General features: G+C 44.8%; 1 protein-coding gene across 2 annotated transcripts in view; it reads left to right on the forward strand.

Moving 5' to 3' along the window:
• Nucleotides 1-6,138, forward strand: part of lin28b (lin-28 homolog B (C. elegans)) — a 29,474-nt gene extending 23,336 nt beyond the window's left edge. For both annotated transcript variants that reach the window (XM_035529464.1, XM_035529465.1), the window contains one exon: nucleotides 4,664-6,138. In XM_035529464.1, coding sequence (XP_035385357.1) covers nucleotides 4,664-4,955 — 292 coding nt within the window. In that variant the 3' untranslated portion in view covers nucleotides 4,956-6,138. The remainder of the gene's footprint in view (nucleotides 1-4,663) is intronic.
• Nucleotides 6,139-17,500: the final 11,362 nt, after the last annotated feature.

A 17,500-nucleotide genomic window follows, 5' to 3' on the forward strand; every position in this document is an offset into this window, starting at 1 on the left:
ACTGACGAGTGGTTTTCTTAAGGCTACACAGCTGCTTAGTCCCAATCCCTTGAGTTCCCGTCGCATTGTGCGTGTGGAAATGCTCTTACTTTCACTATTAAACATATCCCTGAGTTCTACTGTTGTTTTTCTACGATTTGATTTCACCACACATTTAAGTGATCATCAATCACGATCATTCAACATTTTTTTCTGACCACGTTCCTTCCTGGAAGATGAAGTTTCCCCACTGTGCTTCCACTTTTTAATAATGCATTGGACAGTTCTTAACCCGATTTTAGTAGTTTCAGCAGTCTCCTTCGATGTTTTCTCTGCTTGATGCATGCCAATAATTGCACCCTTCTGAAACAGATTAACATCTTTTCCACGACCACAGGATGTGTCTTTCGACATGGTTGTTTAACAAATGAGAAGCTACTCACTTCATCCATTAGGGTGATGTGTGTGTGTGTGTTTGTCCTGTTGTAAACTATGGTTTAATTGGGTTGCACTGTGGAGGTGTTCTGACCTTTAATAGTTTAATAGAATAAAAAATATATATATCAGCAACTAACCTTACGAAGTGTGTGACATTTGTTATTTTTTGTGAAACTGGAAAAAAAAAGATCTTTGTAGCATAGAATTAGAAGCCCTTCTGCATTAATACCCGTCCTACAGTGTGGACTCTGACACGTGGAAACCACACTAAGATCCTGTTTTGGAGCCTTTTTCTTTAGGATTGTTCGCACGTGAAGGAGACGTTTAACCGAAACGTATTTGTGACGTGAGGAAGTAAATATAGAATGTTGCGCAGTGGCGTGTACGCCCGCAACAAGGAACCGACCTCGGGAAGACTCTCTGACCACCATTTAGGACTCGCACCAGGAATTCCGAATAATTCTTAGCTGGTGATTTATTTTTTGTTGTTTTCAGTGATGTGGGAGAAGTGTGAGTATTCAGAGCACTGTGATTGGCTGGCGATCACAAGCCTATGTTCCTTTGATACATCTGCTTAGCACCATGCTTGGGAAGCCCTGCGGACTGTTAGAAAAGGCCCCCCCTACACACACACACACACACACACACACACACACACACACACACACACAAAGTCATTTGAAATCAACAAAGCTAAATTGGCGTGACTGGCGTTACACACCACGGTAAAACACATTCCGATCAAACCGGTATGAAAATCAGGAACTTTATGTGACAAGTCAAACAGATGACTGACTCATGTCATCGGATTTTGGTGCGCGTTTTTTCATGTTTTAACAAAAATATCTTCCTTTTAAGGAATGCTTTAGTAAGGAATAATATTTAAACAACTGTCCCATGCTGCAGATGTAACGCTTGGTATGTGTGTGCCGAACCATAGGCAAAGACTTGCTCAGTAAACAAATGTTCACTTTATCAAAGTTGCTTTGATGGTTTTTGACACTATGACATTATTCTACAGGAATGGACAGAATCATTCATAGCTATCCTAGAGATTCCCGTAATAAGTGTTGGAATAACGTGTCCGTGCAGTTCTGCCAGTTCTGGCCCGGTTCCTGTTGCTGTAGCAGTGAGGAAGTGAGCCGACTGGTTTGTTCTCCCTGTATTGTAACGGACCACACGGCGAACCTTGTTAATGCCTCTTGGGTTTGGACTTGATTATGTCTGCGTTTAGGTAGAAAAGACTAAAGGGGTAACACACACACACATACACACACATGCACACACACACACACAACCATCAAAGCATGGTCTCTCTCTGTCTCTCTCTCTCTCTCGCTCTCTCTCTCTCTCTCTCTCTCTCTCTCTCTCTCTCTCACACATAGACACACACACTTTCATATGTAATAGTAATATTAGTTAGACTGTAATAGTAATATTATATAGTAATATTAGTTATTATTAACATTAGGAATAGCATTACAATAGTTCAATTTAAGCACAATACATTTCTACAGAATAGATCATGATTAGATGCCGTTTGTTCTAAATTAGGAGAAACTGTCTGTACTCTAGGAATGGTTGCCATGGTTTCAGCCCTGCTGAGAGTGGGCATGTTATGGGGTTAACGTAAAACGTTGTCATCTGGGGCTGAATGCATTCTGTGACCGGCGGCACTGATCTGGAAACGGTGAAAGAGAGAGCGAAAACCTCACTCAGTAATTGCAGGACTGATCCCTGATCCCAGCTGCCTGGAGAAATCTCTTCTGCCCTACCGCCATGTCTGCTTCTCTTATGGAAGAATTCCCAGTTACTCCGCAACGGTGCAGTCAACCGTTCCGGTCAAAACTGTTCGAAAGATTTCTTTAGTATTTCTTTAGTAACTAATTCGGTTGATTTTTTTTTTATTGGGTAGATTATACGACAACATTGTTTCATTTCAGGATAAAAAGTCAAACTACATAAATGATGCAATGCCATTATCCGCTACATCTAACTGTCTAACTGTGAAAGTGACTCATCTGTCCAGCAGACGTTTTAAACAGGGCTGGATATTCAACATCAACTTAAACATTATCAGATCAGAAACATAATTATAAATCTTCGGTTTTCCAGTTTTTATAAGTATTCCGCACAAGATGAGACAAAGAAACAACCAGAAAACAGGATAGGGTCATATATTAATTTGCACTTAACATTAGCTGTTTCCATAATCGGAATGTGGTAAAATCTGAACATCATTTTCTCTTATTATTTTCCAAAAATGAATCCCATATCCCCCCTTTTGAAGTTCAACATCCAAACTAAAATAAAATTGGTGATCTAACTATATTTGAAATAAACCTGGAGGAGACTAACCTCTAATTTGCTGGATTTTTAAAAATTGCTGCAGATAGTGAACATCATATTATAAGTTTTGCCTCGGTTTAAACGGCCTATTAAAAGAGCTATCAGAATGGTTTTGCTTGTTATAACAATTAATAATCTCTGTGTTGCAGGTTATAAGATAAAATATGTGATGTCCCCACATATATAATTAAAAACTTATTTAAGAAAAAAGGACTGACCGTTTGTCCAGTTTGCACAGATGAGTAAAGTTTACACGCAGCTTCTTGTTTAAAAATGAAATACTTTTAATTGTTTTTTATTCTTTCAGTCATATTAAATGTTTTAATGATTATTTAATTTGTTGGTTATCAAACATTTGTGTGTTTTCTTGTGAAATCAGCTTGAAGTTCTTCTCATTCAATTCCTTGAACCTTAGAAATGAGCTTTTATGAAGAACTAACAAAGAAAAAGCTTCCGTGTATAAAACAGTGTTGCTTAAAATATAATAAAATGGTATGAAGAACATTCAGTCTGAATGAGGCCCCACAATTGATTGGAAAATTACATTTGACTAATTACAGAAATACCTTTATGCAATTAATTAAATTTAAAAAGGTTCATAAAAACACTTTGGTATCGAACAAATGTCATTAGCCTATAAACAACAGCAGTAATGTAAAAATGAACAGTATGCTCTAAATGCTAGCCAGCACCTCGTATTTAAATGTGAGTTATTGTTACCGCACATGATCTATTTTTCATCAAAATGTAGGTCGTACTTTTATTAAAATTGAATATTTTATATATTCCTTTCCGGTTAATATGTCAATATTAATTACCAAATTAACATTAACGCTGTATGATACGTCCGTCGGGGTCTTTGCCGCACCGTGAAATCCGACGGTCTATATTTAGACCCCCCCCCGCCCCCCCGCCCCTCCGCCGTAGCAACCGCGGGCTCCTTAGTAACACACCGCCCCGGTGATGAGTGACGGATGGGGTTCATGCGACAGCAAGCTTGGACGAACCGGTGAACGGAGTTCCGCCGCCCCCTGGTGGACAAACGCCAGGCTTGCAGCGTGCTGGTCAGATCTGTGACGGCGGTCCGAGTTCCTGAACGGGTCAAAGACTTGTATGGTTTATGTCGCATCTATAATGTCACTGTGGTTTATGTCATATCTGTCTGGCCTGTGTTTTTATGACTGATCAAAGCAGCTAACTAGCTACGTAAAAAGTGTCATTTTGTTTTGTTTATTAAATGGAGTATTTAATATAGAATTGCCTCTCACTGACCCTCATTGCCCGGTATCGCATACCCAAATCTTCTCGCATCCTGCTCAGACCACAAGCAGGTCTTAATAAAGGTCTCCCAGCCTTGTGAGGTTTTTTTTTTCACATGTCCACATGGTGGGTAGTGTGTGTTAGCAGCGTTATCAGCTGATAGCTTTTGTTCTAATCTAAAGCAGAAGTTGCACTCCGGACGTATCTCCACCACGTCCAGCTGGGGAAAAATCGTGTAAACGTCGTTCTCCCAACTACCCCTTTAAGTCGCACAGAAAGGAGGTACCAGGATCCGCAGTGTGATTTGATCGTAGACGCTGTAGACACCATGTGCAACATTCACACAGGAACCAGTGACGCATTCCAACTGGATCTCGGTACCCAACCCTAGTAACAGGTTTTGCCCAGTAAATATCCCTGGGTCAAAGTTGATGGTTTTACTTCACTTTACGTAAAGATTTAAAATCACTTCAGGATGGTGACAATAGCACACGCAGTGACGTCACGACGACGTCCTGTTTCTAATGGCGATTGGCTGGGCTCATGGCATGTTGGGGTCATAGGTCAAAGTATTATTTTAAACATACTCATTCTTTACTTTCTCTCTGTGTGTGTGTGTGTGTGTGTGTGTGTTTAGGTGTTACAACTGTGGAGGCCTGGACCACCATGCTAAAGAGTGCGGCCTGCCACCTCAGCCAAAGAAATGCCACTACTGTCAGAGTGTAATGCACATGGTGTCCCAATGCCCCCACAAGGGGGCGGAGTCACCTTCCAGTTCTCAGGAGCCCCCACCCTGCGCTGCATCCACCCAGCCCCAGGAGGGTGGGGGTCGGTTCGGTTCGTTCCCCCAAGAGCGCCCCTCTCCTCCTCCGGACGAGCCACCTCGACGGGGCGCTCACGCCCAGCGCTGGAGGAAACCTCGAGATTGACTGCAAGCTCACCTCTGAACTTTGACCTTTCACCTCATTCTGAGAGAGCCTGGACCTGGCATTGTCTACCTCACACGCTTGAGTAACAAGGGAGGTCCTCTCTTCCTGTGCAGCTATGGCAACGGTCTTTGGATCTGTGTGTGTGTGTGTGTGTGTGTGTGTTGCTGTCTCAAATAATCAAAACTGTAGTCAGAGAAAATGGAGACTGAGCTGAATGTGAGCTGTAATCGACCTCGTGGTCTTCATCGGTTTACTTTCGTCAGTCCACTCTTACTGAGAATGTGTTTTATTTCATTCCACTCTGTTACCAAAAAGAGTCAGAAACCAGTTGCACGGAATGACGCCATGTTTATGATGTCACGAGCCTCTGTGACATCATAAACCTTCGTGATTACAGCTATGTGTCCTCCAGTTAACCAACAGCTGCTCAGAACCCTCTAACTGAAACACGGTGTGTGTGTGTGTGTGTGTGTGTGTGCTGGTGCACGTGAGCTTGGAGATGCTGGATGCGTGTGTTCATCCGAACCTTCTGTTCGGAGCGCCGTATAACGCCGTATATCTGCCGATCTCTTTTAGGCTGGACTAAACCGTTCTTATATTTAAAGGCATTATATCCGTAGTCTAGGTTCCGTTTGTTTCCTGTCTAGTGACTGACAGTACTACATAAAAAAAACAAAACAATAATGTAAGGCATTAATATATGTGTTTTAAGATTTTATGAAAAAGTATCAAGTTTTAAGTATATGAAAACAATATATATAGGTAGGTGACTGACGCATTGTACAGTGCTAAGGTGGGGTTTTTTTTTGGTTTGTTTTTGTTGATTTTGGTTTTGGTCAGACAGTCATGGACTCAAACCTACCCGGTACTGCTGCAGCCCCTCGACGGCTCACGCGGGTGTCTGACCTCTTCAGTCTGACCCTTTTCCCGAGCTCGTCTTCTGGCCCCTGTGGGTGCAGCGACGCCGTCTCACCCCAGTGCCTCTTAAAAGAGAGTTTATGTCTAAATAGAGTTTATTCAGCGACTCAACAAACCATGCAAAGGGGGCGGAGCAGAGCCCTGTCTCCAACCCACCCCCCCCTGACCATGTCATTCCGTAACCAGACTAAGCCGATTCAGAAACGGCGTCGGAAACACGGGAGCCGTAGCTACGATGGCGCGGAGGCAACGTCTGGAAGCACGGCCCTGCGGAGTGTCGTCGGAGGCGCGGGTTTGGCGTCTCTCGGCTGTAAATGTGAGCTTTTATTCACTGCCATGACGCAGAGTCGTCAGGGCCGTCGCGCGTTATGACATCGCGTCCTTCCCGAAAGCTCGTCCCGGGTGCTGGCTGTACACGAGTAAGAAAAGAGAAAAAGGCGGCATTTCATTAAGGAAAAACTAAACGGATTAACCCAAATGCAACCCCTCACAGTATTTTTCCTTCCCTCTATTTTAAGGAAGAATTTGGCGTTTTGAATTTTAATGCGTTTGTGGAATCGCCACTGTACGGCTTCGGAGAAGCACTCTTGTGCAAAATGACGGATAATATCGCACAATTACTGTGAAAGACAGATACTTCCAACTCAACAGTCCTGCGCCGTTCCCGACGTTTGGCAAAACGTTGGACGCCGTGGCGATCTGGAGCTAACTGAGGCCTCATACAGGATGTTGGTGACTCAGGTGTTGAGACGAAAGCACTTAAAACATCAGAGTGATGGTGGTGGTGTTTTCAGAGTGATGGTGGTGGTGTTTTCAGAGCGAGGCCGCTTAGTCACGTGCTCCATTTTGCTGACTCACTCTTACCCATTTTGCTGACTCACTCTTATCCGTTTTGCTGACTCACGCTAGGCCTCCATCCGTCTAGAGCTCTGGGAAGCTTTCCGCAACCACTCTGAGCCGCACTGGTGTTCCTTGAGCTGAGGGCCCGCCGTAGCATCTCACCTGAAGTCCTTGTTCCACCAGCTAATCAATGACTCGAATAACGCCGCTAATAAAAGGCAATTGGTGATAAGATTTCTTTATTGATTAGCGAGGCGGATGCAAATCTAGCAAGAATGTCTTCAGCAAGAGAGGGGTGTGTGCATTAAATGCACCCATGGAAAGTGTGTGTGTGACTGAAGGCTTTCAGGGGCTTTTCCAATGGAAGAGGCAGCAGAACGTTCAGAACGATCGCCTGTTTCCCAGGCAGCGGTTTCGCCTCGGCGACCCAGAGGAGAGTTCTTCCACACACCACAATGGAACGGAATATACCGGACTGTCGAAAAGGTTCTTGTAAGATCTGAGCTTTTGGCCTCGGAATTCCATAGCAAAGTGGCCCGTTTTGTCAGGAAAAGAATATTGATGTAATTCCGAAGCTCACGTATTCGATGTCGTAGAGGAATGTCGTGTTGGCAGAAGAAGAGGCTTCGTCAGACCTCATAGACTCCGCCAAGAAACCCCCAATTGTTCTTTTGATTTCTAACCTAAACATGCCTCTCTTGTAACGGAAGATTAGCCCAAGATCGCGAAACAAAATCATCGTCTCCTTCTGAACAAGAAATAATGAATCGATTCATTGAACGACTAAAGAAAGTAGTCAACAGAGCTAACGATTACCACGGTGGTTATTAGTCGCACGGTATTTCATGCTTATGTCAGGCCAGCGTCACCTCTGTAACCCCTTCAGACTTTTCAGAGACGTCACACCTCTCGAGAACGGAAGGCAGACAGAGTTTTGCTTCGGGTTTCTACGAAATCGTAGCTCTGCAGCGCTGCTCGGTGTGAACCCATGGCGTTGGCATGGAAGGTCTTTACTGGCTGTAGGATCTTACCACGAGTAAGGTTTCTCAGACAGGAACGAGAGTGATGTCATTACTGGGAGACACACGTAAGAATCAGTGTCCCGAAGCTTGGCAGACATGCCCCGACAGACCTGCCCCAACATGTGAATGTGATCATCTCACAAGACTGGGACATGTCCATTTAGAAAAATCAAACGGCCTTGACGCTAATATCTGTAATCTCCGTAATCTCCGTAATCTCCATAATACATGTTCTCTCAATTATCTCCATAATCTCCATATCCCGAACCAGGATATGGGATAATCTCCGCATCCCGAACCTCCTCTGCACCTCAATCCAGATGCCAACCCTCGGCAATATCCGAGTGGCCAGTAAGTGGCTCCGATGACGCTTCTGACGCGTAAACGTTTCTCTGAATTCGGAACGCTGGCGTGCGCCGATTGGGGCTAAGTATCGACCAAAAAAAAAGTAAAATCCGTCGTGTGTATCCGCAGAAACTGCCGTTGCTCCCTTTTCCTGAGTCTGTGATCTTGTGATTTTGGCTCTGTGTGAATGCTACACCTGATCGTGTGAAAACGCACAGATGGTTAAGGTCAGGCAACTGGAATCCTTCTTTATGGATTATTTGTTAATTAGGACAGCGACTGATTAGGGTCTCAAAGTGAACAAACAAGGCAGAAGTTACTGCAGGACGGTTGACGTTAGCTAACTCACTAGCCACACTTGCTTTCCACTGGTCTTAATATCTTAACTGAGGTGCTCTATACTGTACAACAAACATGTTCATTTTCCTCTCATACATTCTAGGCATTTAAATGACACTTTTATCCAAAGTTATGTCTGAACACAACTGAGAGTTAAGGGTCTTGCTCAGCGGCCCAACAGCTGCTTGAACTGGCAACCTTACAATTACAAGTCAAGTACCTTAACTTCTGAGCAACCGCTACTGTAATTGATTGTTTATCAGTCAGCAAATCTGACTTGGTCACTTTCACTGTGATTTCAACAGCCCAGAGCAGCTCCATGGACTGTACCTTTAAATAAGCCTACAGTTCACTATATTTGTTGAAAACTTCACCTTTTGGCATCTCCCTCATCTAAACATGAGGTATATGTTAAAATACGGAAAACCAACGTTCCGATGAGGTAGACTTTTGGGGTTAGTGCAAAACAGTCCTAAAATGCCACAGTCCAAACCTCTTACCGCATCTTTAATTGTCTAACCCAAATCTGTTAGATTGTCCCTCGTTATCTCTTGGCCATTTTTAAACCCTCCTCTCTTGTGAGCAGAGTAGTGTTTGCTGTGGGATGTGTGTGTGTGTGTGGGGGGGGGTATTCTTGTGTATTGAGCTGGCTCCCGTTCCTTGTCTCGGGACGGGACGGCTCTTCTCTGACCTTATTGAATGTGAAGAAGAAAGAAGAGAACTGCCTAGCAACCACGTGCGTCTCTTCCTGACTGGTTGCTTGGCAAAGCTTCTTTTTTTTTTTTTAAATCTTGTGTGTTGACAAATCATTCGGCTGTGTCGAATACACCCTGGAAGGTTTGGAAGTAGACGAGTGAATTTATTTTGGTAGCGGTTGTAAGTACCAAAGACCGGGGGATTACGCATGTGCCACGTGCAGTGTGTTGGTCCTGCCCCGGGCGAGAGGCTATGGCAAGTTGTGTTAAGGGGTTCAACATTGATGTCTATTGCAGATTTGTGACTCTCTGTGTGTGTGTGTGTGTGTGTGTGTGTGTGTGTGTGTGTGTGTGTGTGTGTGTGTGTGTGTGTATAATATAAAATCTGAGAGAAAAGAAAATGGCAGTAGACCAAATCATGAAAATAGCACAGACCAGGACTCTTATTCTGTCAGTGGTCAGGACTCTTATTCTGTCAGTGGTCAGGACTCTTATCCTGTCAGAAGGCACCAATTTAGATATTTTTTTACGCTTTTACCCACGTGTGCTCTCAGGATGACGACCTCTCAGGGAACGAAGCAAATAAACTGATGTTATTCTTTCGGGAAGAACTCACCACTTACTCCGCAAAACTGTTTTGAACACACACACACTCGCGTACCGACCTGTTAGTAACTACCTCTTTGAGTTACACGTAGTTGTTTTTCTTGTGGTTTTCTGAAAAAGATCCATGTTTTCTCTGCATTGAGTGAGTGCATTATGTTTTTTTGTTTTGTTTTGGGGTTTTTTTTCTGGAATTTTTTTTTCTTTTTCTTTCTTTTTTTTTAAACATTTTGTTTACAGCCAAAGGCTACCTCATTAGCTCTGTTCACCTCTGACCCCGTGCGACCTGCGTGGCTGACGTGGGGTCAGCGCCGACGCCGAAGACAACCAGGGACGTGTCCGCAAGAGGACAAAAACAGACAGAGCGCCGAGATTCCACCTTGAGATCGTCCCCGGTGCTTTACCGCAGTAAGGAGGCGCTTCAGACGCCGACATGGGTCAGTGTCTCTGTACCCTAGCAGGAGGGCTCTCTCAAAGCCCTGACTACAATATTTAATGATAGAATTTTACAATCTCTCATTCTTCAAACTGCCTCTTAATTTTTTTAAGGTTTCAAAAGTATTATTCTACACTGCAGATAAATATACTAAGACTGTTTTAAACAAACTGTGTTGGGCTGAGGAAAATATGATTGTTTTTTCTGTGTGTTATAGTCTCACAGTACTGATGCTAGACCATGGATGCTCGTTACTATGGATACAGTTCATAATCTTAGGTGGCCTTTAAAAAAAAAAGGGAAAAAACAGAATTGTGGGGAAAAGATGGTGACCTCTTCTCTTGTAAACAGCTGTGGGTTTTTGGGTTTGTTTTGGTTTTTATTTTTTGTTGTGACATTAATATTGAACAAGAAATGAGTAGTTTTGTACTAATAGTCTGTTCACATTTGTGTAAGATTCTTGTTTTTATTGTCAAATGCTCCAGTATGGCTGTTGAAGGTGTTGGCAGGTGGTACACTGACCCAAGTGTGCGAACACGCGTGGTTCTGTTAACTACTGAGGCCTGTGTCTCGTCGTGGGGACTCCGGGCTGAGACCAAATATAAACCTGAAATAGGTTTTGAATAAAATAAAAATATTTTGGGGAAAAATTAAAAGAAAGTTTTGAGAGTAAGAAATCAGTGGCTCGACTCCTCGGTTGAACACGGGTGAGATTTTCTTTTAATAATGTTCTAATTTAAATGTGTTGTTGTTGCAATCTTAGCGTGTCCATGTTATAACACTGGAAGTATTGAATTTAAGGAAAACCCAGGACCAACTCAAAAGATGAACAGAAATCATGTCCAAATGTTTCGCCCGCCCCCCACAGACATGAAGAGTTGGTGGGTTTTTTGCGTGTGTGCGTATACCTCGGTCTACATGACAGATGTTGGGATTAGAATTAGGATTAATCTTCTGTTGTGGCAAACACTTGATTACTGTCTTCTGCCTTATATATCACGAACAAAACCTGATTAACGGATGAATGTTGGAATCAAAAAGGCTGACCGGCGTTTTGATGTACACCGATCTGGATAAAGTGATGACAGAATAACGGAAATGAATCGACAATGCGCTTTTTGTTAACGCACAGGGAAAATGTATCTTAGTTGTGCGTTTTATTACGCTCCATGAAGTCGTAACAGGATTATACGTCTTCTGTCGGTGCCCATAGCTGCCTTCACCCTCGATTCAGTCAGACCACTGGTCGTCTCTTTAGACATTTATGTTAAATGATTCTCTCTCACTGTAACCTCATTATCTGTTCTACCCGTTTGGTATGTGAACATTTGGATTTTTTTGGTTTTGAGCGTGTTTAACTGTTCCATCTCATTGAAATTAAACCTGATATAATGTAATCGCCATAATGTTGTTGTCGTTTGTAACTGCTACCGTCTCCATGTGAGAGAAAACGGTAACGTTTTGCCTTTATCTTGTTTTAATAGATTTTTAAATCTGTGACGAAGTTTGAATTCCTCGCGGTTAAAAGATTTTTTCTCCAAAAATAACAAAAAGGTAAAAGTTTTACAAATAAGAAAAAAACCCTCATAATATATAGTGGGTTTTATAATTGTTATTTTTAAATGTCAAAACAATCATTACGGGTTTTACCCATGACTGGTTGTAGAAAAAAATGTCTACACATTGGCAGATTATAAAAACAACCGGTAACCTTTAGAAAGAAGCCAAACCTGTTTTGTTTATCTGTATTCTGTATCTCACAGCCATCACGACTAGACTTCCGCTCCCAAAGGCCCCGAAATGTACCAGACAAACAAACACCACACATAAAGTGCATCAGTACAAAAAGAAGCTTATGAATGATTTATTTAACTCCTCATTACAAATCTTTATTCTGTTAAACTGATTTTTAACATCAGCAACTGCCTGCCTGGTCCATCAGCCGATGGGTCGAGCTACGTCTCGCGGGTCTAAAGTGCAAAGCAAAATTAGTCAAAATGCTGCTGTTAAAAAGTTATTTACACTATTTACTTATTGTCACTATTTATTTATTTAAGCGTAATTACACAGGTCACCCACCAGGGGTCAGTATCTGTGAGCTCCACCGCCTTCAGCCAAGAGGCACTCTGGAAGAAAAGATACAGGCCCACAGAGGACGTTTGAAGAGGGACTGGGGGTTTAAAAGGAAAAATATGTCATTGAATTTGATGAATAATAACAAGATTGATAAGTTCTGTGATGAAAAAAAAACCCTACGATGATGAGTGAAGTGACCGTGATGTCTGCTGGTCACTCTCTTTGGTGTGACCCACAACTGAGAGTACCGCCTTCATGCACACTAAAACACAGCCTCACCATGGATGCCATGCACGCGTGTACACACACAACTGAGCAAAACACACAACCCCACCATGGTTGCATACACACACACACACACATGTGCGCATGTACACACGCATAACACTGAACAGCACACACAACCCCACCGTGGCTGCGCAAAGACACACACACACACACACACACACACACACACACACACTCTGAGCAGCACATCCAGGAGCTGATGGGACAACAGAAAAATGACCCTGTTTTTGGTAAAACAAACAACTGTGTGTGTGTGTGTGTGTGCGTGTGAGTGTGTGTGTGTGAGAGAGAGAGAGAGATCGAGAGCGAGAGAGAGGGAGAGAGAGTGAGAGAGAGGGAGGGAGAGAGAGAGAGGGAGAGAGAGAGAGAGAGAGAGAGAGAGAGAGAGAGTGACGGATGGGCAGCTGCACTGGCCGGCAGCGAGCGCACCGAGATGATTAATACAGCTAGAAATAATTGCATTTCATTAAGATTGATGAGACACCATTTAACCTCTTCTCTCTGTCTCTTTCTGTCTCTTTCTGTCCCTTTCTCACTCTCTCTCTCTCTCTCTCTCTCTCTCTCTCTCTCTCTCTCTCTCTCTCTCTCTCTCCTCCTCGTTCCCTACAGCAGTCATCCTTCGTCACTCGGAGAGCATCGCTATAGCAACGTCGGCGCATGATGGAGTGTCTGTTATCTCAGCGGCCAATCAAAACGGGCATTACAGATGTGCGGAAGCAAACAGGCTTCAGAGGTTATTTCTCCCAGTCAATAAGGTGTCAGAATATTGAAATGGCAGAGTATGAATTATTCCTAATATTCTCTCTTACAATCATTTTTATGCCATTAGATCTGTCATTAAAGTGAACGGACCGTTATTAATGCGTTATTATTCTTAGCACCGTCATGAATGAAACACTGAAAATGTAGAATTAACGTTAATGAAATGATCTGTGGCTGTTACAGGTGTGTTACTGGGTACGTTGCTGAGATTCATGTTTATTAGATGAATAAATAAAATCAGCGGGAAACGATTTGATTAACGGAGCAGCCGGCACGCACGGATGCTGGTGTGGAGAGTTGTGGGGGAGAGTTGTGAAGAGATGTGGTGGAGAGTTGTGATGAAGAGTTGTGGTGAAGGGTTGTGGTGGAGAGTTGTGATGAAGAGCTGTGGTGAAGAGTTGTGGTGAACAGTTGTGGTTAAGAGCTGTGATGAAGAGTTGTGGTGAACAGTTGTGGTTAAGAGCTGTGGTGGAGAGTTGTGGTGAAGGGTTGTGGTGGAGAGTTGTGATGAAGAGTTGTGGTGAAGAGCTGTGATGAAGAGTTGTGGTGAAGAGCTGTGGTGAAGAGTTGTGGTGAACAGTTGTGGTTAAGAGCTGTGATGAAGAGTTGTGGTGAAGGGTTGTAGTGAAGAGCTGTGGTGAAGGGTTGTAGTGAAGAGCTGTGGTGAAGGGTTGTGAAGAGCTGTGGTGAAGGGTTGTGGTGAAGAGTTGTGGTGAAGAGCTGTGATGAAGAGTTGTGGTGAAGAATTGTGAAGAGTTGTGGTGAAGGGTTGTGGTGGAGAGCTGTGGTGAAAGGTTGTGGTGAAGGGTTGTGGTGGAGAGCTGTGATGAAGAGTTGTGGTGAAGAATTGTGAAGAGTTGTGGTGAAGGGTTGTGGTGGAGAGCTGTGGTGAAAGGTTGTGGTGAAGGGTTGTGGTGGAGAGCTGTGGTGAAAGGTTGTGGTGAAGGGTTGTGGTTAAGAGCTGTGATGAAGAGTTGTGGTGAAGGGTTGTGGTGAAGAGTTGTGGTAAAGAGCTGTGATGAAGAGTTGTGGTGAAGGGTTGTGGTTAAGAGTTGTGGTAAAGAGCTGTGAAGAGCTGTGGTGAAGAGCTGTGGTGAAGAGCTGTGGTGAAGAGCGGTCAGGCGCGAGACACAGGTGACACACACAAAGGTCGGGCGCAAGACATGTGGTGGCATAGAAACAAGGAAAGTGTCATGCAGCAGGTGCTGGGGGGTGTGGTTATGACATCACGTGGTACAAGCCCCTCCCAAAGCTGTAGGATGACCCAGACCGGTGGCTACAGAGGTTATAAGACCCTCGGTGTTACAGACCATGTGCGCACACCTTGATAGACAAACAAAACAGGTGAAAGGTATAACAAGAACACACACACACACAAATGCTCCATATTGAAGAAAGCGTCAACATTCTAAGAAAATACAACTGGTTTATACCAGACAAAAATCAATGAATACGATCTGTAGTTGATCCCCAGATAAAGAACTTAATAGTCACTAATGTGTCAGCACGCTCACAGAGATAATTTTTTATCTTTCTGCAATTACTATGTGTGTCTTTTGTGCATGTGTGTGTGTGCATGCACGCATGTTTGTGTGTTTGGGCACGTCTGTGTATGCGTCTGTGCGGGTTTTCAAAGGACTAGAGACACGAAGGCCAAGTGATCTCACTAAATCTGTTCACCTTCATTACTTGTGTTCTGAACTCACACACACACACACACACACTCACACACTCACACACACACACACACTCACAGCTTTATAGCAGATTAGAGAGAAAAGCAAGGAAAAAGTACCACGGCCAAGGTTATTAAAAAACGGATGTAGCAGAGCAAGATGGCGTGTGCATGGCCCCAGGGCATTGTGGGAGATAAATGGCTGACCTGAGCCGTGTCAGGCTTGGATTGATGCCACTATCAGCGCTGCGCTGAGCCAATGATTTCCCTCTCGCTGATAAAGTGTGTTATCTAGTTACTGGCGTGAGGGCGCCGGCCCCCCGGGCACTCGCAGGGTCAATCTCCGAGGACAATCTTTGTCGGGCTAAATGAGGAGCAGGGGGCGGTTGAATCAAAAGGCAGCTCGGAGGTCTAAGGGATAAGATAAGCTAAATTACTTCTCTTTAGCCAGAGAGCCCCAGGCCTGAGGAGCTGGGGAAAGGCAATGGTGTGTGTGTGTGTGTGTGTGTGTATGTGTGTGTGTGTGTGTGTGTGGTGAGAAAGGGAAGACACACCTGAGAATCACAGACTTCTTTCTTGGTGTATCTCTTTCTCTCTCTCTCCCTCCCTCTCTCTCTCTCTCTCTCTCTCTCTCTCTCTCTCTCTCTCTCTCTCTCTCTCTCTCTCTCTCTCTCTCTCTCTCTCCCTCTCTCTCTCTCTCTCTCTCTCTCTCTCTCTCTCTCACACACAGCTCGTGCTTTCCGCCCCCTCGCCATCTCTCAGTTGTCCTCCCAGACATGTGCACACCTGAGAAATCCATCTGTTCACGCATGTCTCTCATACAAACACACACACACACACACACACACACACTCAACCAGTGGCCCACCCGAGCACCTGAAAGTCATTACACATTGACAAACAAAAACATTTTTGGTGCCATCCACTAGTTCAACTCAGTCAAAGGTCCCTCAGTCTCTCACCACTAGATGGCAGCGTTGCCCAGCCCACGCAAAACGTGCTCTGCCCCGGACTTGGTCTCGTGCCCCCCGCCCACGCAGCTGATGGAAAAGTCTGTCACGCGCCTGTCCTCGCGAGTTCACGACGGAGGTTTTGGAACGGGGTGGCGCGCGCGCGCGCGCGGGCGCGGGAGCGGTGTAGGGGAACAAAACGCGAACCTCCGGTGCGAACGGACTAAACGGACTAAACCGGCGTGTCCAGTCACCCAAATGGAGGATATGCTCTCTGATTCCTTGCTCTCTCTGGGCCATCTGGTTCCTTTCAAAAGCGCGTGCCTTTGCAAACTTCCCATTTACCGCGAGGTAAAAAAGCACCGCAACAGCCGCACGCTCACAAACAAGCACGCGCGCACTAGAATATTCATTGTATCGAGGGGTAATCAAATTAAAGGACGATTAAAACGCGCTTTAATTACAGCTGGCCTCATTAAGACGACGGAAGATGAGCCCAGAGTCATTTAGGCAACGAAGCGAAGCTTTGTTCCGTTCAGACGAGGAGTTATTTAAAGATTCAACTGAACCGAACTGACATACATGATTTAATTACAAATGAATCATTGATGAGCTTACAGGCCTAGATGGTGCACAATAGGAACACACACTCGTGTTCACGGCTAAACTTCAAAAGGGTGCAGGAGGGTGTGGCTTCTCTGGTCCAGGGACTGTAGGTGTGGCTTCTCTGGTCCAGGGACCGTGGGTGTGGCTTCTATGGTCCAGGGACCGTGGGTGTGGCTTCTCTGGTCCAGGGACTGTAGGTGTGGCTTCTCTGGTCCAGGGACCGTGGGTGTGGCTTCTATGGTCCAGGGACCGTGGGTGTGGCCTCTCTGGTCCAGGGACCGTGGGTGTGTCTTCTCTGGTCCAGGGACCGTGGGTGTGGCTTCTATGGTCCAGGGACCGTGGGTGTGGCCTCTCTGGTCCAGGGACCGTGGGTGTGGCCTCTCTGGTCCAGGGACCGTGGGTGTGGCTTGTCTGGTCCAGGGACCGTGGGTGTGGCTTGTCTGGTCCAGGGACCGTGGGTGTGGCTTCTCTGGTCCAGGGACCGTAGGTGTGGCTTCTCTGGTCCAGGGACTGTGGGTGTGGCTTCTCTGGTCCAGGGACCGTGGGTGTGGCTTCTATGGTCCAGGGACCGTGGGTGTGGCTTCTCTGGTCCAGGGACCGTAGGTGTGGCTTCTCTGGTCCAGGGACCGTGGGTGTGGCTTCTATGGTCCAGGGACTGGTCCAATTGCCTTTAAGGTTCTGTAGGAATATACAACTGTACCTGTTGTGAAACTTGTTCTGGGTTATCACCGAATGAGCGTGTGAGGCTGTAAACATGTTGAGCGCCATGGAAACACCCACAGAATGCAAATCCCAGGGGCAAGGGTAGCACTATGACTGACACGTGGGTGATAGTATTAAGATGGGTTATGCGTGTAGATCTGGGATTAAGTTTTTCTACAAATTAAGTGTTTTAAAAATTAAGTAGGAAGCATGTGTAAGCAAACTAAGACTGGACATTTTTGGAACTATATGCATATAGATAAATAAAAGATATACATTTATTAAAAA

Source organism: Electrophorus electricus, chromosome 8 (genome assembly GCF_013358815.1).
Source record: "Electrophorus electricus isolate fEleEle1 chromosome 8, fEleEle1.pri, whole genome shotgun sequence".
Lineage (NCBI taxonomy): Eukaryota > Metazoa > Chordata > Actinopteri > Gymnotiformes > Gymnotidae > Electrophorus > Electrophorus electricus.